The sequence below is a fragment of the Helianthus annuus genome, chromosome 17, assembly GCF_002127325.2.
Source record: "Helianthus annuus cultivar XRQ/B chromosome 17, HanXRQr2.0-SUNRISE, whole genome shotgun sequence".
NCBI classification, from domain to species: Eukaryota; Viridiplantae; Streptophyta; class Magnoliopsida; order Asterales; family Asteraceae; genus Helianthus; species Helianthus annuus.
In genome coordinates, this window is record NC_035449.2 from 70,411,438 (window position 1) to 70,434,900 (window position 23,463).

The 23,463-nt window shown below is 34.2% G+C and overlaps 1 protein-coding gene and 1 long non-coding RNA gene across 2 annotated transcripts; one reads left to right on the plus strand and one right to left on the minus strand.

The window, feature by feature from the left end:
- Window positions 1–15,828: 15,828 nt before the first annotated feature.
- Window positions 15,829–16,225, minus strand: LOC110920724. Its single transcript, XR_002581873.2, has 3 exons — window positions 16,135–16,225; window positions 15,966–16,040; window positions 15,829–15,848 (listed from the first exon to the last, which is right to left on the minus strand). It is a non-coding gene; the product is annotated as an uncharacterized LOC110920724 (long non-coding RNA).
- A 2,630-nt stretch (window positions 16,226–18,855) lies between these two features.
- On the plus strand, window positions 18,856–23,009 carry LOC110921384 (peptidyl-prolyl cis-trans isomerase CYP21-1). Its single transcript, XM_022165704.2, has 7 exons — window positions 18,856–19,284; window positions 19,724–19,802; window positions 19,930–19,977; window positions 20,118–20,141; window positions 20,634–20,816; window positions 20,915–20,990; window positions 22,570–23,009. The coding sequence occupies exons 1-7, from the start codon at window positions 19,150–19,152 to the stop codon at window positions 22,751–22,753; spliced, it is 729 nt and encodes a 242-aa protein (XP_022021396.1). The 5' UTR covers window positions 18,856–19,149; the 3' UTR covers window positions 22,754–23,009.
- Window positions 23,010–23,463: the final 454 nt, after the last annotated feature.

Here is a 23,463-nt window from a genome sequence, read left to right on the forward strand (position 1 = left end):
ATGAGAATACTGCGATTGCGCTATCATAAATCAAGACCACAATGTAATGTTTACAAGTTCATAACTATATTGTACATCATCAGTGACTAAGGGCCACATCGCCCTAGTCCAAACTATCTAATCAGTGACAACAACAACCAAAATACAAAACATCAAAAGTCACAACATCAAAATGCGGTCTCCAAAAAGCTGTGTAATCTGCACAATCGCGGTCCTCTCACCAAAAGTCTACCTGCGTCGAATCAAAATGCCTATGCTGATGGCGGAGGAGGATGAGGAAAATGAGAGTAATACTGGCGACGCATATGTAACCAATCCTGCTCTAAAGCGCGACAGACGCGCAGCAAATATGTTATCTGCTGCTCAAAGGTCAAGAAACGGACGTCTGAGTCGGGTGAAAGTGGACGCGGAGGGTGTGATGCTGCAAACGGGGTCTGAAAATGGCAGGGTGGTCGCTGAGCTCTCTCCAACTCTTGTATGCAACAGGTCAGTGCCTCCTGCTGTATCATCAATGATGTGAGTATGTCCTCCGTGGAGTACCCAACATGGTATGGGTGATACGGATCAGACAGTGGCATGATAGGGGGCCTAGTCCATAGAAATGGCTTGCTCGACGGAGTGAAGGATGGTGCAACAGTGGGAAACTGTGATGTGAATGGAAAAGGTGATGACATCATGGATGGAACAGGGATAGGCGGCTGCCTAGATGACCCCTCTCCAGGACGCGGTGGCGTATGTCCTGAAGAAACGTAACAGGGAGATCAGTGCGGTGAGCATCTGTGGTGTGTGGGGGAAGCAAAGGAACATCGGTGGGTGCAGACACGTGTGCTACTGGGGGTGTAACAGGGAACACAAACGGTGGATAATCGTCGTCGTCATCTATCCACCCGTTGCGGGTGTCAGCGTATCGTGGATCAATATGGGTAGCAAAAGGTGCACGATCAAATAGCACCGGCATAGGATCAGGAAATGGTGCAACAACAGGATCCTCTATCACGAGTGGAGCGTCAACAGGAGCGTCAACAACATGATCATCCACCAACGGTGGAGTAACAACAGGATGATCGTCAACGGGTATATCATCAACAAAAGGAGCAACAGCGGGTGCATCGTCATGAACAGGGTCATGCTCTAATGTAGGATCAGGAGCAACGACTGGCTCAGGGGCCACGACAGGCTCCGGGTCAACAAAATCCATATCAAAATCAGCTGGATCATCAAACAAAGGATCGATAGGGGCTACAGGCTCCTCTAGGGGTTGGTCTAAGTGAATGAACTCGATATCCTGGTTAGGATCAAAACCAGGGGGAAAGACAGGATCGAAATCATCATCAACCTCGTGATCAAACTCAAGATCGTGCGCGGGAACAGGTGCAGCTGATGACGCCATGTCAGGGTCGGCGTCGTGAGAGTGATGCTGTACTCCCTGAGTGTGCAAAGATGCAGACGCCACAGACTCAAATGAGTCTAGGACAGGTGAATGAACAGGAGCCTCCTCTGCAGGAGCATCAGCAATGGGTAGGATAACATCAGCAGCAATAGGGGCCCCGCCCTCAAAGTCAGCCTCAAGTGGGTCATCCTCAAACAGATCGACATCGTCGTCAGAAACGACATCGAGGGGCATATCAACAACTGGATAAGCAGCAAGGGGTATAGGAGCAAGGATCACCGCGAGTGGTAAATCCCCAGCGGGATGGCCATCAGCAGGCTCGGCTCCGACGTCAGGCAGCGCAAAGGGCTGGAAATCGTCATCATCGGTGCTGGTGGTGTCGGAAGTGTAGACCTCTCGCTCCGACGAAACTCTCTCATTTGATACTATCGCCATGGGATCTAAAGTATCTGAAACTCCAGTGTCTGATGAAGAAGGCATGATGTCGGTAACACAACCACACATATGGACAAATAATCAATCATATAATCAAATAAACATGTTAGTCACCAATAAGCAAACAAGTAATTCTCCTAGTCTCACTAGACTGACCTCCCAGTCTCTCAGACTGAACCTCCTAGTCCCTCAGACTAATTCCCTGGCCTCACAGACCAAAACCTCCCCAATCTCAAAGATTGGCCCTTCAGTCTACAAGACTAAACCTCCCCAGCCTTTAGGGCTGAACTCCCTCAGTCTCCTGGACTGAACCATAAGTTTTGAAAAGTGCTCATACATTTTGTTTGTGAAAATGTTTTGTATCCTGGATCTGGACATAATGTATGCAATGTAAAAATGTTTTCGTGAGAGCCCTAGTGATCATAGTCTAGACTCGAGAAGGAATCCTAGTTCGCTATGATCAAAGCTCTGATACCAAGCTGTCACACCCTAGCTTTGCGAAAGCGTGAGTTTATTTGTTGTGACTTCTTAATACTATAGCTTAATCACAACCAAGCTATATGAAAGTAAAACCATGATGATCATCCATTAATTCAAGTTTTTAAAAATAAAATACGACAACATTGTTTTCAAAAGTCGACACAAGCAACGGAATTACAACATGACATAATAAAAATCTTGTTCATACGACACAACCATAAGACATGAATTAAAAACACAGCTTAAGACTTGTGACTCATCCAGGCAAAAGTCACAATCCCTAAACTCGGATGGCATCATTCCTCCGACGCAGCTTGACGACATAGCATACCTTGCCAGATCTCTAATTTCCTGAAATACATGTAATTTGAAAAATCAACAAAAGTTGAGCGAGTTCATGTAAAAGTGAGTATGTTTGTAAATCGTTAAAGTACGCCCCAAAGATGTTCCTGGTATGTAGCAATTAAGGAAAAAGAGATCACCACTGGTTTGCAAAGCCACTGGTATGTGTGAAGTGATGCAGGAAAACTCAAACCTAGCAAATTTGTACCGGGCCTTGGCTGTAAGACACAGTCACCACTATCGGCCTCCCCGGCCTCACGGGTGTGGGCTCGCTACACCCAAACAGATCTATCACTCTTGTATCCCTCGGTCCTAACTACGAGGATTAATGGCATTAAGCGTTGTACCCACCACTCACATGATCTGAACGTCCTAACCCTCCTTAAGCTAACCATACCATGTATAAAAATGTTCCAAAAAAATGTAAAATGTATTTCACCCCCGAAGTTATAAATCTGAAAACAGTTAAGAGAAAAGGGGGACATGAACTCACAGAAGTGCGTCTCGAAATAGTCGGTCCAAAATCAACCTGCTGCGTGACGACCTACACGTACTAACTTCTATTAGACGGATGACCGTGCCTTGGCTTAAGTTTTAACGTTTTTGGGAAATATTTAGACAACTATTTCGTAAACACTTCTTAATTATTTAACAAGTATATTCCTTCCCAAGGATGGGGGTATTAATACATGTGTGTTTTATAATTCCGAAAATATATTTTTAAGTCTCACTTGAAAAATATATTTTTAATTACTTTTTCTAAAATGTTTTAATCCCAAAATATATATATTTTTCCCAAAAATATTATATTTTATTTCGTAAGTTTTTCCAAAATAATATTTTACCAAAAATATTCTAAATAGAGTATTTTTCCGAAAAATACATAAGTTACATTTTTAAAGTTCGCGTTGTATTACGATACTTGTATAACTTAAATATTTATTTTTGTGAGCGCGTTGGTATTATTTTGGGAGTCGTATTTTCATGATATTTCAAGTTATATTATTTTTACCATAAAAATAATATATATCTAGTTCACATAATCACACAAGCGTTTTACTATAAAATATATATTATAAATATATGTTTAACAAGTTTTATTTACGAAAATCCACCTCCGGTACTTTGTAATTTTTGTAATAAAAATCATGGCGAAGTTTATTTTTGAAAATCAAGTTAAAAATAGATTTGTAAATATTTGATAGAAGATATATATTTCTAAGTGTTATATTTCTGGAAAAATTTCGCCAGAGTTTCCTCGGTAAATGGAGATGTCCATGCTTTTTGCATATCATTTTCTTTTTGTAAAATCAACCAAACAATTTACCAATCAAAAACATACAATATTTATTCATCAAGCTTGACAAAATATGAATAAATCATAAGCTCATGAACTTGAAGGTTTTTGTTAAAATATGTAGTAAGTCACTAACATATTTGGTAGTTTTTGTTAACTTTAAAAAAACATTAGTTTCTTGTAAACTTTATTTTTAAAGAACTTGAAGTTTCACAACTTCTAGTCAAGATTAACAAAAATATTTCTACATGAAATTTCATGTTACACAAGTGTTCATACACTTGTTTGTTTACCAAGTATGCTTCTAATTCATAAAATATCCGCGTTTTAACAAAACTAGTATTTTCCGCTTGGTTCTTCCTAAAAACCACTTGTAGATCTTTAGATCCACAAGTTTACAACTTCATTTCATAAGAAAAAATTATGTTTATTCAAGTTTCAAGTTCATGGTGGATGGTTTCATCATCTTTCATATTCCTAACACTAACATACTACTAGTTCATGTTCTTGAACATGATCTAGTATGTCTAGATGATGATCCATCCCACTTTTAGTAACAAACAACATCAAATAATCACCACTACACAAGATTCACATGATTTACACACATATCTTCTCTTTATCCACCTTGTTCATCTTATGTTCAAGACTTTAAGTTATGTTCATTTGTGTTCTTAATTTTTAACCATTAAATCATCTATTAACCACCATAAACAAGATCAAGATGATGATTGGAAGCACTTACTACTAGCTCAAGGCTAGGGAAGAAACAAGATGTAAATATGGTGGATAAAAGAAATCTAGAGCGGTTCTTGAACTTTCGAAAGCACCGGGCTTGTTTGTATAGCTCCTTGCACCTTTGGATGTATGAGAAATGAGTGAACAAAGGTTGAAGGTGGGTGTATGATGGTGGTAGGGTGGCGGCCGTGAGGTGGTTAGGAGGGAGAGAAAAAGCTTTGAAGTTGTATGTGTGGGATGAAAGAGATGGGTGAACCTCATGTATATTTATAATCCATGCTTCTTTATTAACCAATGTGCATAATATTCACTAGATATCCAACAAAACAATAAAATAATCAAGGAAAGCACAAGGGTGTGTCCCACCCTTGTGACCGTCGAAGGGGGGGGGGGTAAGGGTTGGGTGGTGATGGAACTTGTTAGGATTTAGTTGGATTGTAATGGGTTTAGTTAGTATGTTTAAGTGTGTTATTTAATATAAAGGGTGTTAGGGTGTTAGGGTGTTCGGGGACCCTAACTAGCTCAGAAAAGTAAAAACAATGTTTTTGACAAAATTTTTATGTTCCGGGTAAAGTCCGGTTGTTTGGTTGGATATTGATCTGTTAAAGTGTTAAGTAAAGCTATAAAGTGTCATTTATATTATTTTTAGTGACACATTAAATTCCCGACACTTTGGAAAGTGTCTAGGACCATTTTACCAAGTTTTTGCACTTTACTAGTTATGTTAAAAGCTGAATTTTTGTATGTAGTGCAGAATTTGTATTTAAAGTTTGTTTTAGGAACTTTCGGTCACTATAACTATCACCTAGTGACACAGTTCTATGGCCAACAATAAACAATCGCCTTTAATAAAAATCTGAGTTGTCGGAACAGAACAATTTGACTAGATCTTTCTGTAATAATTGTATTATCATTTATGACATGGTATGGGACGTGTTGCTTTAAATATTTGATAAATATAGTTGTTATGGAAACTTCTGGACAATCTGTTTCGCTCAGTGCCGTGCCCCGATGATTCCGCCATCGGTTGGGGTGTGACAGATGGCCACACTTGTTCGGTTTGGATTTGTTTAAATCTTGCCGGGTCGCAGACAGGATGGAGAGGAACAGGGGAATTGGCGGGTTCAATTGGTACTGGTCTAGATTGCCAGAGTCAGACGTGGAGATTAAGGAGTGGTAGGAATGCAGAGAGACCTTAAATAAGGTGATCCTTAACAATTCTAAGGATAGGTGGGTCTGGAATGAACATAGCCAAGACGGATTTTCGGTGAAGATGGTTAAAACGGCTTTAATCAACGAAAGGGGTAATAGTTAGCTTCCTAATTTTGAATGGTGTAAATGGGTGCCTATTAAATGGAACATTGTAGCTTGGAGAGGTAATTTGGATAGACTTGCTACGAGAGAGAATTTAAGAAGAAGAAATGTTGATATTATATCTGTTTTGTGTCCTTTTTGTAACAAGTTTGAGGAAACGGTGGAGCATCTTTTCACAGCATGTTCTATGACGACGCGGGTTTGGGCGGGAATAAGTGTGTGGTGTAAAATTCCACCGATATTTATTTTCGACTTCAAAGACATATTGGATATTCATAACTATTCTCAAGTTGGAAAAAAAAAGCCAAGAAAATCATTCAAGGTTTGGTTATTATTTGCTGCTGGGTTATTTGGAAAGGTAGGAACGAACTGGTCTTCAAGAAAATCAGCCGTAGACCGCAGGAGTTTGTTAGGGAGATTAAATCGAGAGGTTTTGATTGGTTTAAGTATAGAACGTCTTGTAATAGTATTAGTTGGGGTGAGTGGTGTAAATATCCGATGTATATGTTGTAATTTCCTGCCCTTTGCCCGTTTGGGTCGGGGGTGTTTGTTGTGTTTTGCCTTTTGCCCGTTTGGGTCGGAGGTGTGTTTTTAATGAAGTTCTCTTTTAAAAAAAAATTATTTTATAATTTCTCTTATCCAAACACTTTTTACTGTGTATTTATCCCATGACCCGCCACATCCATGATGCTCAATTTGAGGTCAAGCATTACTTATAACCTAATATCTCTAATGTATATTAGATGGGAGCTCGCATAATACAATAGAGAATACAACAATTATTGATGATGTTAATTTAAATGAATTGGATTTTACTATAGCTGATCCAACTAAACTCGGATTTTAGTTGTATAGGGGTTGTGCCCAACTCTCATAGATCGCTTAGCTCGAATTCAAACCGAGTTGGCTCAGCTTGAGCTGAAAATTGAACTACTGAAAGGTTGCTCGAATAAATTTTGAGTGAGCTTAATTAGCTCGACTTGATTTAGCTATATTCAATTTTGAGTTATAACTATAACCAAAATCAAGATTTTCAGTTCGATTAAGTTTTGAACTGGCCTATTAACTATTAATAATAGGCCCATGCTAGTTATCTACATGAAGTATAAACAAGGTTCAAGTTATGCCTATGTCAACCGTAACAACTTGCATGTCTATCTTATTTACTATCGTTGTCACATTAAAAGGGTTGTGTATATTACGTTATTAACATATTATTTGGTAGAGTCATAGATTTAAAGTCGAATTAAAAAGGTTTGGGCTCGACCCTATAATAGGTTTGGTGCCAGTTCCTAATCTCGTTCATTGAAATCAGTTTATAACCCGAACCGGTTTTAAACAATTAAAAACGCCGGTTTTAACCGCTTTTTTTTGTCCCAAACCGGTTTGTAACCTGGCCCCAATCGATTTGATAGGTTCAGACATTTCACCCCTAAACTGGTTTATAACCATAACTGGTTTGGGCCAAGCCGGTTTGACTCCATGATGAAAAAACATGATTCGGTTTAAGAATCGGACCGGTTTATATAAAAAAAAACGCTTTTATACACCTCTAGTCTTGTGCGAACGTGACTTATTCTAGTGTTAGACAGGTAAAGTTTGGTTGTTTCAACAAATTTAAACAAAATTATTGTAATGTCAAAACAATTGTTAGATTCAATAAGCTAGCAATCATAGAAAGTAAAGTTATACACATAAGCACATCTTCTTCCTTGCATTAACACAAGTTACTTTCCATTAGTTAGATCTGTCTTGAGTAAATTCATACGCTCAATCCTCCATTGGGTGGTAATATCTTAGGTCATCTTTGTGTGTGAGACCATAAGAACCTTTAATTATAATTGAACAGGTACCGTTAAGTTGTTATGGAAGAGGGGCACTCATTTCTCTTACCCTAGAACTCATAAATTATGCATTGTCATCTCATTTTTACCCACAGCTATCCTAATACCACTAAATCATTGGCAGCACTCATTTCATCTACCATGGAACCAAGGACCACACCCCCTTTATTCTATCCATCAATCACACACACTCCTTTCATCGCCTTTCTTCGGTGACTTCTACTAGAGATTAATACCCGCCCAAGCTACCCTAAGGGGTGGCGGCGATATATATATCTACTTCAGGTTGCTACTTTATAACCGTTATCCGTAGGACGCCCCCTCTCTCTCTAAGAAATTTTGTATTTGGTCTCATGCTAGGGTGTTCTATGAGATTGTTTATGTGCACTTCCGTTACAAACAAAATTTTGCTTTTCTTGCTCTTAATATAAATGAAATTTGTGATTAACTAAAATATATGTGTTTATTTTAATTGAGTATGAGACCTTTTTACTCTATGTTTTACTTATTCATATGCCTATCATCACCCAAGAACTTTTATTCGAATAAGTTTTAATTCTCATTAATCCGAGAAAACAAATTACTATTATTTGTAGCTAAAATATGAAAAACTGTTTATCGATCGAGTTCATAAATATCAATTCATATCAGTGGCGGAACCATGAATTATTTTCTGAAGGTGTGAACGAGGGGTTTAACCAAACTTTCAAAGGGTGCGATCGTGATTTTTGCCTATAAAATATACTATTTTTTTTTTCAAGGGTGCCCCGTGCGCCTACCCACCCACCCAATACATTACCTAGATCTGCCCCTGGTTCATATCATAATACTCTAACAAGTAAATGAATGCTTGATCTAGTAATTAGGTTTTGAGCTTCGAGTTTTAAACTAACAAGTAAATGAATGCTTGATCTAGTAATTAGGTTACGAGCTTCGAGTTTTAAACTAACAAGTAAATGAATGCTTGATCTAGTAATTAGGTTTCGAGCTTCAAGTTTTAAAGTAAAGTGAAGTCAAGTTTGACAATGTTTCATCTAACCATTTTCAACATCAAAAGAGTAAAACAAATAGGTACAAGTAACATCACCATTTTCAACATCAAAAGAGTAAAACAAATGAATAGGTATAAGTAACATCAATTGTATATTTCTTATACGCAACTTGGGAGATCAATAGGAAGTAGATCTTATCATTATAAAGTTGTTCTTCTCAATTAACAGGCCGTCTATTTTTGTTTTTTTCCTTAAATTGTCCTTTTCAAAACAACAAATTCCATTTTGTGTCCTATAAACAAACAAAATAGTGAAAAGACATCTTTACCCCCATGAACCTACTTAAAGAGAAATCAATGAACATATGGGTCCCACTCGAACGGTCTTAAACATGCGATTTAGGAAGCTGCTTGCTTGTTGATGGTTTTAGCATATTACCTCATTTCTAGCTGTAACTCATCATCTATCAATCTCTATCATCAATAAGGGGGTGTTTGGCTAAGCTTACGAAAATTCTTGTTGATTTTTTGGAAAAGTCAGGATGGAGTGACTTTTTGTAAAAGTCACTTTTTCACTCACATACATCCTCGTTGCCAAACATCTTTTTGAAGCTTATGACTTTTCAAAAAGCCAATAAGTCAATAAGTTGTATCAAAAAGCTTAGCCAAACATGCCGTAAATATAAATTAAAACAAGTATGAAATTAGGTTAAACTAATTACCAATAACATCACTTACAAAACAAGTTTGAGGCTTTTGTGTGGGTTGCATTTATATATTGTATCCCAGTAACATTAAAATTAACTAGTGGGTTACATCCTCGCTATGCGACGGGGCGACCTAATTTTTAATAGAAACGTAGACGCAGTAGTAAAAATAATATCAATGACAGGAACTCGTTTGATATTGGTTCGGTTAATTAAGATACTAGCACTTACCAAAAGAGAAACAAAAAAAAAATCATGATACAACAAAAATAATACCGAGATGTGTTTACATCGATCGGAACAATAGAAACGGATATCAATTCCGAACGACATTGTTCTGTTAGTATTAGACCGTTCATTTTGTTACATGTACAACGTCAGGTTTGATTGAAACTTAAAAAAGAAAAACGAAAACCAAAAAATAGACAAAAAAAGAAAGATGAAAAAAAATTCAGGATAAAAATTACTCTAGCTAATAATTTCATAAATGATATATATAATAATTACCAGTTGTACTAATTATCACTTTATTAGCTGCAACATCATGTATATCATACAGATGCTTTGTTTATGTATTGTATCCCAGTAAAGAATAATTTATCTATTTTTTCATTTTGATTAATATCCTTTTATTTTATACTATTTCATATTTCATTAAGCTAACATAGTTGTTGAGTATTTAACATAAGAAATATAAAAATAGTAAGAAAAAATATTTGGAATTCATCCAGTATTGAATACAGTATTTAAAATTTTATTATTCATTTATAAATATTTTATGTAATTGCCATCAGTATATTAACCAGTTATCTTTTATATAACCACGTAGATATGAAATTCAAAATAATCAAATAAATAAATTAGAACCAGATTAACACTAAACAAAGTTTATAGATAAATATTTGAAGTTTTATATGTTTAATGAAATTGTTTATATAAATTAATCTTGGACTTGTCTAGACAATTTAGTTTTCATAAATTAACCATTTTATGTGATTAGTGTATTAACATGAGTTTTATGATTAGGGGCGGACCTCCGCTTTGGCCAGGGTGGGCGGCCGCACCCCTTGAAAAAAGAATTTAGTGTATATTTTAGGCAAAAAAAATCCGACCGCACCCCTTGAAAATATGGTTGAACACTTTATCCACACCCCCAGCAAATAATTTCTGGGTCCACCATTGTTAATGATGCACTAGCGTTATGGATATGGTCCGTATATAGAATCATTTTATAATCAATCATTATATCCTGCAAAGGTTAGGTGTGAAAAAACAGTTAGTAAATGAAGTTGCACTAACCTTGCAACATGTAAATGTACAAATCACTGTTATTATTAACTTAATAATATGGGTTCTAAATCTTTTGCACTGATGAATTAACTATAGAGCATGAGTATATACAGAACTTTAATTTACTAAATTAATATTTTTATCATAAATTTTAATAGATTAATCCGAGAATAACAATTACTACAACTTTATTTAAAAAAATTAATAAGAAAATCTAACTATAACTTTATTTAAAAAAATTAATATGAAAATCTAAAATAACCAACTAAATAATAATTTGAGATGAAAAAAACAAAATCTTCAATTACAATCCAAGTTTTAAAAGATCGTTTTTATAATTTTTTAATGGTATGCCAAACCTAATACATGTGCTCACTTGGTTATTGATCGATCTAATTTCTAAAGACAAGACAAACATTGCTGGCTCATCTTATAGTTGGATAATACTTAACTCGGATTTCGAGTACCTACTTAATATAATTAAAAGAATACTATTTTAAAATCTTATTGTCAAATTTACATAATAGTTTAGGTTATAATCTCGTGTGTTATACGGGTAAAATAAAATGTAATGTAATGTCATATACTTAGTATTAAAAAGAAATTATATTTTTAAAAAATATGCATATATTGCACGAACTGAATAAAACCATGTATTATACGGATTAAATAAAAAAATATGTCATCTGTTAACACATGTAGTCTTCAAGATATTTTTTTAAAACTGAACTTTGACGTGACATTTATAAATCCTATTAAGTTAATTTTAAAACATATTTTTTTTTCTCAACCGTGTATTAACCTTTTTTTATTTATTGATAAATGTTAATTCAACTAATGTGTAGATACTCCTTTAAATATCATTTTAACAAAGTTAGGTTTGTTTAAATTACAATTATAAATGTATAGAAATATGAATACCTATAAAAAATTAAAGACTAAAATTTGATTGTTTTAGTACCATCTATTTTTTATTTGATATATATTTTTACCTTTCAAATCACCTATAAAAATAATAATAATAACAATTATTGATATTAATATTATTATAATTATTTCTTTTTTTAATGTTCCAAGGAATATTATTTTTTGAACTAAATAACAACCTTTAAGAAGACAATTATAGGATGTAACAAAATATGAACATAAAGGTTGGGTTTGGCCGATTTCATAGTGAAAGCTATAAATTGCAGTTTAGGTATAAGATAAAGGTTGATTTGTACAGTTTAATCTTTAATTTATAATAAACAGTATATTTTTTATGTTAATACACTTTTTATATGTAAAATTAACAACTTAGATATAAAGGTATTAATGGTTTAGTCCAATCCAATATCTAGTTATTGAATTCGAATCTTAGGTACTTAAAATTTAATTTACTATAAAAAAATAGAATCTTAGGTACTTAAAAACTTAATTGACCTTTTTTAAAAATAAAGTAAATTAGTTTGAGTCCATGACTTTATAGCCTAGTGGCATCTTGATGGTGGGATAAGACTTTGGGACCAATAGGTTCTGGGTTCGATTCCCACAAGAGGGTTTTTCCTATATTTATTAGGTTTCCTTCTGAATTGGTGTATATGCATTATGCCTAGTGGAGATGGATATGATCGGGTGGTTCCGCTGATAGCACGATGATACTCCAATGATCTGTCAGTGATCCAAATTTTCCGTTAGAAAAAAGTAAATTAGTTTGAAGCTAAATAAATAGAATATTTGCTATTAAAAGATGAAATGTATTTTCTTATTGGGAAACAAATGCCACTTTGAATATTAAGTTCACAATACTTAATTTTACGTGTTGTGTTAAGATATTAAAGTTCATAGAAATAATTATTTGTTTTATTATTATTATTATTATTTATAATTGAATAGGAGAGTTATCTATAATTATAGAATAGATTAAACTAAATAATAATTATCTATAATTAAATAGAAGAAATTGGCGGGAAAACAAAAAAAAAAGATAGACTAATATGATGACAAATGTCTCATAATAGTTTACTTTATTATATAGTATAGATATAGATTGATTATAGCGAGACACGTAAAAAAATGTGTGTTATCCGACAAGTGTAAATATGCCAATATGGTGCTCCTGCAAAATGCTACTTGCTACGATGATCCATGACAATATGAAGCAAAAAGAAGGATCGCTCTGTATTTTTTTTTTTTTTTTACTTTTGTTGGTTGGTTTGTAATCTTGATAAGTGGTTATAGTTTGTGATTTAGTGATGGTAGAATGTGTAGGTGAATAGGTGATGGGGATGGGGATGGTAGGTTAGATATTTTTGATGTTTGATATGGGACATATGGTGATGGCGATAGATGCTTGACGTAGGATAATGAATGTATGGATCATGATAATTCTAAAGAGTTAGTATTCATACACTTCTTTCCTTTATTCTTTATCTATGTATAAATATACTAGGTTATAGGTTATAATCCGGAAACTTTCCAGGTAGGAAAATTTAATTTAAAATAAATAAATGTATATAAATAACATTTTTAACCTCTAAAGTATCATCTTTCCCTTATCTCCACCACAAATTTTTAATTCGGTTTTTTAAAGTTTTTCTAGTTGTAAAGAGCCATAAAAACATACAAAAGCAAGATGAGTATATGTAATGTTTTTTTTTTTTTTTTTTTTTTTGTATATATAAAAGATAGGTTATAACCTGGGAACTTCTCAGGCAAGAAAATTTAATTTAAACTAATCATAAATGTATAAAGAGTTAATTACTGTTTTCGTTCCTGTGGTTTGTCAAAAATCACTATTTCAGTCCATTAGTTTAAAAATTGCGATTTCAGTCCCTATGGTTTCACTTTCGTTACCATTTCAGTCCACCTCGTAACCATTTCAGTCCCTGTATTAACAGAATAAATGGATTGAAATGGTTACGAAAGTAAAACCATAGAGACTGAAATGGTTACGAAAGTGAAACCAGAGGGACTGAAATCGTAACTTTTAAACTAATGGACTGAAATAATGATTTTTAACAAACCACAGGGACGAAAACAGTAATTAACTGAAATAACAATAACAATACTAATCAAAAAACGAATACCGATATAGGTTCCGATTATAACAATACTGATAGCGATCTCAGTATCTATTTAACTTGGTTCATCACGCTATTATCTTGGTTATTTTTTTCCATATATAAACCAAGATTGTAAAAAATCGGAAGTTAGATGAATATACTGCCAATTTACGAAATTAAGTAAGGAATACAGGGAAGAGATTGAATCTAAATATGTATTTTTAATCATTTTTATTAAAAATTTATTTATTTTTCCTTGTTTTTCTTAATTTGTGTAAAATTTAAGCTAAGAAGAAAATGAATGGATTCAGTTGCCACATATAAGGACCGAGTTTGTTAAACTTGTGTTTTAAAATTAAATCAAACTTTTCAAGTAATTTTAATGAATAAGGTAAATCAAATTTTGGATTAATTATTATAGAATTTATTTAAAATTAAGTGATTTATTACACAATTTAGGAAATATACAATATTAATAAAAAGGGTTTCTAATATACAATTTTCAAACATCCATCTCGAATGTCAATGTAATATGTAAAAGATAATATCATTTAAGATATTGAACTAAATTTGGTTTTGATGCGAATATATGATTGATAATCATACGATAATCATGGGTGAATGGGTAAATTAGTTATTTTATTAATAAAAATGTTATATTTTCATAATATATCTTTTAAATTTGAATCAGTTCCTTAATATCACTACACTTAAATAGGGCAATGAAGAAATTATTAAATTTCACATATACATTTTGGTAACTTACTACCGTTAAAAGAAATTTAGAAGTTATTAGTCAGCCATATAATATATGGTTACTTTTTTTTAAATGCCAACAAATCTATTAGTCATCAAAACTGGGAAACAATAGTTAACCCAATATTCATACAAAGTCCACCAAAAAAACCACACAATATTACACCAAAAACAACATTACATCAAACCCCCGAGCGGGCTAAATCGAAATTGCACCAGTCATCCCAACTTAAGTCGCCCGTTTGACCCTATGCTTAACACAAAGATACCCAGAAGTTTTTACATCTTTCTTTAACATTGAAAAATCCGACTACTTGTCAGTAACACAACATTGTTCCTATTTTTCCACAAAGCCCACACAACAACCTGAAAATACTGTGTAAAATTTTAAATCGATTTCGAATAATATAATCTAAAATGTATTACATACTCTTATCAGCAAATTCCGGAAATGCAAAGCGTAGACGTGACAGTGGATCGCCTCAAATTCGACAGTCCAGAACCGACATACAAAATGTTGAAATAATCAATTCGACATAAAGTTAAAAATAATAAAGTAAATTTAAAGTAAAAAGGAGTTACTTGCCCATATGTGCTAAAAAGAGCGGCAAGTTGATCTTTGGTGACCTAAGGAAAAGAACTCGGTTAAGGCTAAAGGACATACCGTGCAAGATTTGAAACGTTAAATACAGAACTCGTCAAGTTTTGCGTCATAAGACACCGCTTGCAATTTCGTATATAGATAAAAGACAAAACTTGTAATTTACTCTAATATAAATTGTCATTTCATCTCTTATGATGCGAACATCTTTTTGTATGACTTTTGATGTCTAACCGTGATAACATATGATTTGCGATAACAATTAACACTAAGTTCAATCGTTGATTTGGTGATAAAAGTTAGAACGCTGGTCAAAAAAGAAAACTAAATAAACAATTAATATAAGCATTAAAAAACTTGAACGGTAAAAATTCAAAATAAATCAAATTAAGTAAAAAAATCATTGATGATAATTTAAACTAAAACAAAAGTCATATACATAAACAATTAATATAAGATCAAACGGTAATGGAATTTTGATGAGAAATTCAGTTTTTAAATATAAAATCCTATATATGTAAAACTATTATGATATATAATTGGATAAGATCCAAATTTTAAATGTGGTTTACCCGAATTCACAACCTGGTTTTGTGGACGGACCAGAAAGTTCCCCAATCTGCTCTAAAGCAAACATAATTGAAAAAAAAGCAAAAGGAGCAAAAAAACTACAGGTGCCAATTTTGAAACGTTTGGTTATAAATGAGTCTTTGTGCGATAAAGATAAGATCAACACCTTATTATGATCCCAGATGTTCAAGACTCCATCTTCTGCCAAACTGCCAAAGACGGATGATTTGTCTGGAGACCACTGAAATATAAATGTAATTTTGGAGGTATCTTTTAATAATACAAAACTTAAATAAAAAACATGTAATGAAAACAAACTTACTTTTGGGTTATACATGTACACAAAGAACAGCGGCCTTGTGATTCTCAAATATGTGGATGGGTGATCCAATCCCATTTGCAGTGAGATTGCGACGATCAAACATGTGAAGAGTGTTATCAGCAGACCTAAAAAAATTAATTGAATTAAGCTCAGGAACAGTTTATGTAGAATCCAGGTTTATGGTTCATACCTTAGTATGTAGAATTTTATAATGAGCAAATAATATGGTAAAAGACAGTTTGTACACTTTTTACCATGTTAGTAGAATTCATCGCTCGGATTCCAATCAACACAGTGAAGATCAGCATTGTGCGCTTTCTCAACCTGCAAAAGAAGTTAACACCCATAAAAATGAAGGCAAAAATGTAAAGCAAATCAACTGAATGAAAGTTTTAAATCAAACATAACATGACATAACGGTACGCCACTAACCAATTATCCAGCAAACAAGCTGCAATTTTAGGATGTATTTGTGACCTGTTAAAGCCTACTCAAAAGAAAGTTCATATAGATGTAAATCCCTTCATGGCGATGTTTGTTTTAAAGAAACAAATAACCACCTGACTTCGAAGCTTTTGTTTGTCATCTGTTGAAAATGTAATCTCGCATGGGCCTGTATGGAAGTTAATGACAAAAAAGAGTGTCACCAAATAAAATGTAATGAAGAGAAATATTATTTAGCTTACAAATATGTATATATGTGAGGCTTCTGAAGAAAATAGCGCAATATACCAAAGTGGGAAGTTTAAATGTGATTTTAAAGTAAATTTATTACATGCTAATGTAAGAAACTATAGTGATTCTTGAAGAGGCACCTAGGAATCATTTGCGTTAAGTGCAAGGGGTTCAAGTTTAACTTATATGTCTACAACTTAAACCAAAGTCCTTAATTTTGAAACTCCAAACTGGCAAAGTACACTTTAAAGCCTTGATATCAAAGTTTTTAAGCCGAGAAACCATGAATTCGTAGGAGTAATCATTACCATCAACCTTATATACCTGAATCACCAGGGGGGACACTGATGTTTGTTGTAAACCTGTCACTGACGCCGTTGACGGCGCTACTGCTTTGTCTCCGACCCTCGAGGCCATGAGAAGTAAAATGGGATCTTCTAATTGAATACGGAAAAAATAACTGTTCATTGAACAATAAGAAAAGTCGTCAACTCTAAAAAGAGAACTTATTTGAAAATTGAAAACATTAGGGTTACCAGAAGTAGAATGTAAAGCACCTCAAATCTTCCCCATGTTAACCTCTTTCTTCCATGATTTTCAGTTAACACCTCAAATCAAAATCTGTAATTAAAAAAATAAAAAAGAAACAAAACGAGACATCTAATATTGAAACCAAACTTAATCCAAAATTGGGTCAACAAGACTAAAATTGTAACCAATTAGTGGTTAAAGTGAGATTTCATACCTAATTGATTGTATTGTCTGGATCGTAGATGATTCAATTAGAAGAAAAACACTTCTAAAATGGACGCAGATGAAGAACAGGGCGTGTTGATATCTAGGGTTTGTCAAAGAGTGTACCTATTTGTTGAATCATTTGCAGAAGACGATGATGATAGGAGTAGACCGATGAATGTGAGGGAGGCTAGGGTTTACATGATTGTCAACAGTATCAATCCTAACATTATAGATCTAAATTCATACGATAACACATTAGTGAATAGAAAAAAACATGGAGGATCTATAGAAAACAAATGCTCTGTAATAAATCTCTTACCAGAACACCACGAAGCAGAAATCTTCATCAAATCGCAATAAATCTCTTACCTGAACACCGCGAAGCAGCAATCTTCATCAAATCGCGCAAAAAATTATAATCGACTGAAAAGGTGAAGTGTAGATGGGAGATGTGATAGTTCGCTATGGAATTAGGGTTTGAATAGGTGGGAGAAGAACAGCGGTGAGGGAGAAGACCAAAGCGTGAGAGGCTGTGAAGCATTAGGGTTTGATAAAAACAATATATAGTATCCATTTATTGGTGACCCGAATACAAAGCCCCACCCGAGCTTATACGGATCCCGCGTCCCACATCTTTATTGGTTTGTGTATTATGAAATCTCCTTTGTGTAGAGTTAATTAGACAAATTCACTCCTAAAATCAAACTTCACTAAACCAATGGTTGCCACATCATCAAAATGGCTTCACTATTCAAGGAGACATAGCCCACATCATCTCATTTATTAATATATATAGATAGAGAGAGAGATAGAATGAAAAAGGGTGTACCCTGACCCATCCTGCAATTGGCGGCCCCGCACACCAGAAGAGGCACGCAACGTCGAGCGTTTGAGACCAACTCGCAGAGCTCACTTAACAGTTAAGAAATCAGTGTGATTCAGATTCTAATTAAGTGTATTGATGCAAAACAACTGGAATTAATCAATTGAGCTGCGTCCTGGAAGCAATTATAACATATATTTTTATCTGATTTTAAATAAGCCCCAACATAAATATACTCACACTCTTTGTCTCTTGAACCGAGTCATGAAAAAGAAAATACGAACTATCAACACCAATACTAGTAACATAAAATGTTTCACATAGTGAATTCTATTCTTTCATTTAATGGGTTTATGTCTTCTTTTACCACCCATGGCCCATGGGTTTAGGTGTGAGCCTACCACTGGCCCAAAAGCATACAACCTTAACAGGCTTCTACATATTGGGCCTTTTGCTACTTAACGAACTCCACAGTCCAATCAATATGGGCCTTATTCTCTTTACCCACACCAATTTCAAGTATCCATCTATCAAACATTTCGTCAAACACCTTGTGTGCAAACCAAAATCTCCAGTGGATCCAATTCCAGATTCAAGAACACCACACGAAACGACAAACAAATCGATTCTGATCAATTCAGTACCAAAAACGGAGGATTACGAAGCCAAAAGACATTAATTTAATCCACTCTCTGACAACACAAAGGGGCAAAACTTCTAAATCCACTTGCAGAACATCTTATTCAACAATTTCGGCATCATTATTGAAGAATTGGTGTGTATTTTGGGTTAATGCATGAGACACTCGAAGAATCTCAACCAGAAATGGCTCGTGAGATCGTGAATCTGTTACGGCCGCGTTACGTCATCTTGTTTTTGATCGGTTCACTTTTTGTGTTTCTTGTATTCTCCTCGTTCTCTCAACAGGTAGTTTGTTTATTCATATATGTAATTTCTAGAACTGAATTAGGTTTTGGTTTAGGTTTAGGTTTGGATCTGTTTGTTTGTTAGTTTTCTTATTAACTGTTGGATGAAAGTGTAAATTGTAGTGATCTGATGTGTTTTAGGGCTCAGTGCTGATGATTTGTGATGTCTAAGTTTTCTAAATTTTGTCTCAGATAATTTTGTGATCTTAGTTAGGATAATGATGTTAATGTTAGGGTTTTGCAGTTGGATTACTGTTATTTTCTATCTTGATTTATGGTTTAGGTTTATAGTTTTAACGGTTGATAAATATTAGACTGTTTATATGAAGCTTTGGCTTTACTACAAACTGGCATTGCCATGTGACAATTGGATTATTATATGATCTAATGGTAACATGGTTGGTGGTTATATATGTTGATTTTCTGTTACTGGTATGTAGGAGGAAGATACTGTGGATGAGGTGTATGAAATTACACACAGAGTATTCTTGGATGTGGATGTTGATAAGCAACGTTTAGGTATTGTTCATTATGTCTATTTACGGGTTATGCTGTATTTTGACTAATGTACTATACATTTTTATCAACAGACAGAGAATATCTATGGGTATATGTTAAGTTCTAACATTGTATGCTTATACTGCAGGAAGAATAGTTATCGGATTGTATGGCGAAGTGGTGCCAAAAACTGTTGGTGAGCTTAAAATCTTATCTTTGCTCTTTGTAAAACAGTGGTTTTAACTCATTAAGTGAGCATATTGCTTCATCTCATGCTCTTGTTGACCCAAAAGATTATCTTTTCTAACTTATTCTTTACTGTTTTCATCTTTGCAGAAAATTTCCGTGCTCTATGCACAGGTAACTATGGTCTTAACCTCTATTAGTTTCTAAGATTCTATTAGATTTATAAATTTCATCTGTGCAAACGATTGAAGTTGCTATTAGTTTATTTAAAGTAACCGACTTCTTAGAAGTTTGATTTAAGGTAAATCTAAAGCCAAAGCCGGGCATAATGTTGATGCTTGAAAACCAAACTAGTTTATCTTAGTGATTACCTTAAATCTAAGTGTATGAACTTTGATGGTTGTTTCTGGCCAAACGCAACTTAGTTATCCAAAACCGAAAGACCAAAAGTTAGCAAATCCTTTATGCATATAGCCCTTTATCTTGATTATCAATTTTCATATTGCAACATTTTATTATTTAATCATAAAACATTTTTAAAAATACGGAAAAGTGATTATTGTGACTTCAAGGGGCAATAATCAGGTCAAATCCACGTACAAAGTACAAACACCCCACATTAAATATTATGTGTATTTACATCATGTAACTGACTGTTTTTATCAGGGGAATTGGGAAAAAATAAAAGTGGTAAACTGCTACACTATAAAGGAACACCATTCCATCGTATCATACCCGGGTTTATGATTCAAGGTGGAGATATTGTCCACGGTGATGGGCACGGGAATGAATCCATATACGGTGGCACATTTCGCGATGAAAATTTCAAAATTAAGCAGTCACATCCAGGTTTTTTGACCTTCTTCTTTACTGTTCTATACTCTACATTCGTAAACTGGGGACCTTTTTGTTAACTTATGAATAGTATATGTTATCTTCCTCTGTAGGTATGGTGGCTATGGTGAATTCAGGACCAGATTCCAATGGCTCACAATTCTTTATAACCACTGTTAAGGCCTACTGGTGAGTTTTTGAGCACCATGATTATTGTTTTGTAATACTTGTTTACGGGTTTTACATGTCAAAATGGGTAGTTTTTATGCATGGGTCAAAATGTGTTGTTTTTATGTGTGGGTCAAAATGGGTCGGATGGGGTTGTGCTGACCCGTGAGCACCTTCTTGTAGTTTTTTATGCTTTTAAACAATCAATTAACGAGTGTGTACGACACGCTATGCAACTTTTTACCTGTTCAAACTTTTTTATGTTTAGCTAATTTTATGAATCTGAGCTTTTGACCCATAAAGACAACATGACTTCACATGTTTTAAGGGTTAGGATCTGCACTTCTAGTTTCTGCTTTTACAATTTATTAAAGTCATGTTGTGCAAGTGAAATAATTTGGTTGCTGTAACTTGATGTATAAGAAGTCCTAAGTCAACTATGTTGATTATTAAGACTTATTTTAGTAATAGTCATAAACTTTTTTAAAACTATGTGCTGAGTCAAATTTTGAAAGTGTTGTGCATAATTGTTTCCCTATGTGAAAGTTGCAATATTTGACTGGACACATGCTCTTTTAGAAAGAGTTCCTATGCTATTTTTAAAAGCCGAAAAATGATTTTGTGGCCACATTAATAGAAGCAAGTAATTTGGCAATGACCCGGGTACAGGACGGGTTTTGGTTAACTCAAGAGTCCCATACGTGGTCTCATACAACTAGGGCTGCAAACGAACCAAACGTTCAACGAACAGTTCGTGAACCGTTCAGTGGGAAGTTCATTTGTGTTCGTTCGTTTATTAAACAAACAAACACGAACAATTTCGTTCGTTTAGTTAAATGGACGAACATGAACAAAGGGCGTCTTCATTCATTTATGTTCGTGAACGTTCAATAACGTGTTCGTTTATGTTCGATAGTTCATTACTGTTTTTAGTTTATGTTGCCCGTTTACCTGCTATTTGCTTGTAATTTGTTGTTTTGGCATTTTTAATGAGATAGAATTGAGATTATTGGTCAAAAAAAAATTTATGTTCGATAGTTCATTAGTGTTTTTAGTTTTATATTTTATGTAAATACTTCAAAATTCTGACAAATAAAATATTTAATAAGTGTTGTATTATATTCTGTTAATGAACACTTGTATGTGTTTGCATTTGTGTTCATGAACATTGGTTTGTGTTCATTTGTGTTCATCAACGTTCGTTGCTTAAAATTAACAAACGAACACAAACATTAAATCTCTTTCGGTAAGTGTTCATGAACAGTTTGTGAACACCTATGTTTCTTAACAAACGAACATGAACAAGGTCGTTCGGTTTTTTCGCAACCCTACCTGTCGAGTATCTGTTACTCATTGCCCATCCAATTTGTGGATATACTTGGGTATTAAGTATATCTATTTATGGTCTTATGTGGTTAAAAGTTTACCTGTTGGGATATCCATTACGTGAAAATCGACTTGAAATATTAAATGCCCAACGTAACTTCTAACAATTTCATAATTTTAATAATTTCAAGTTTCTAACAACTTCAACAAATTGGCGTTCAAGAACAGTTAAAATCTACATTCCCATTTTGAGAGAGACTTATTTTCTTTGCAGGCTGGATGGAGAACATGTGGTGTTTGGCAAAGTGATAGAAGGGATGGATAATGTGTATGTGATAGAAGGAAGTGCGGGTACTTACAGTGGCAAACCTCGTAAAAAAGTAGTAATTTCTGATTCTGGTGAAATCCCGAAAAGTGAATGGAACGTTGAAACACGAAGCACAACAAGTGAATCGTGACACTTACACGACAATAGCCACATTTTTGTCATCATAATTGTGTTTCTTGGGGTTTTACTTTTTAGATATAGCTTTCATGTTCTTTATTATCATCGCTATCTACATTTTTCTTGATGATGATGTCTTATAGTGCAGTGATTAGAAACTTTAGACAAGTGCAACATGTATCTTTGCACTTTATTACTCATACATGTCTATTTGTAGTAAATGGAGAGTTCAAGTATTGTTTTATGATATGTATAGTAATTAAATAAAACGGGTCAAAGGAGCGGGTTGGCCTTGCATCTATCTATAATGCTTGTGAATTTTGCAAAAAAAATTGTGAAAATAGTTTTCGTGTTATCTTGAGATGGAGCGCGATATGATAACCGTTTGGTTTCTGAATTCGACCTCAAAACATAACCTTAACCATGAATGTTCTTGGGTCATGGGTACCTATTTTAACTAGTTTAGTAACACAAAAAAGTAGTGTGCCCTAAAGTTTTAGAGGCGTAAAGCAAGGGCTTTTTCGTCCAAACTTAAGGGCCCCTTGCCTCGGGCCGTCTTAAGATTGATCCCTGAGAAGATAATTGTGACCGAGTCGGGTGGATTGACTTCTAAGTATAACCCAGACTCCAAACACTAGGAGCCACCCCTTTGTAAGTTTAAAGTAGGTTCCATTAGAAAGAAGTCAAACGCACATGAGTAGGGATGGTATTGGACCATTGGTG

Bases quoted from the DNA above. Each gene is read 5' to 3' on its own strand.
- LOC110921384 (XM_022165704.2), top strand. From the start codon at position 19,150: ATGCATGAGACACTCGAAGAATCTCAACCAGAAATGGCTCGTGAGATC. The intron at 19,285-19,723 runs GTAGTTTGTTTA...ACTGGTATGTAG, and splicing joins TCTCCTCGTTCTCTCAACAG to GAGGAAGATACTGTGGATGA. The intron at 19,803-19,929 runs GTATTGTTCATT...CTTATACTGCAG, and splicing joins TGTTGATAAGCAACGTTTAG to GAAGAATAGTTATCGGATTG.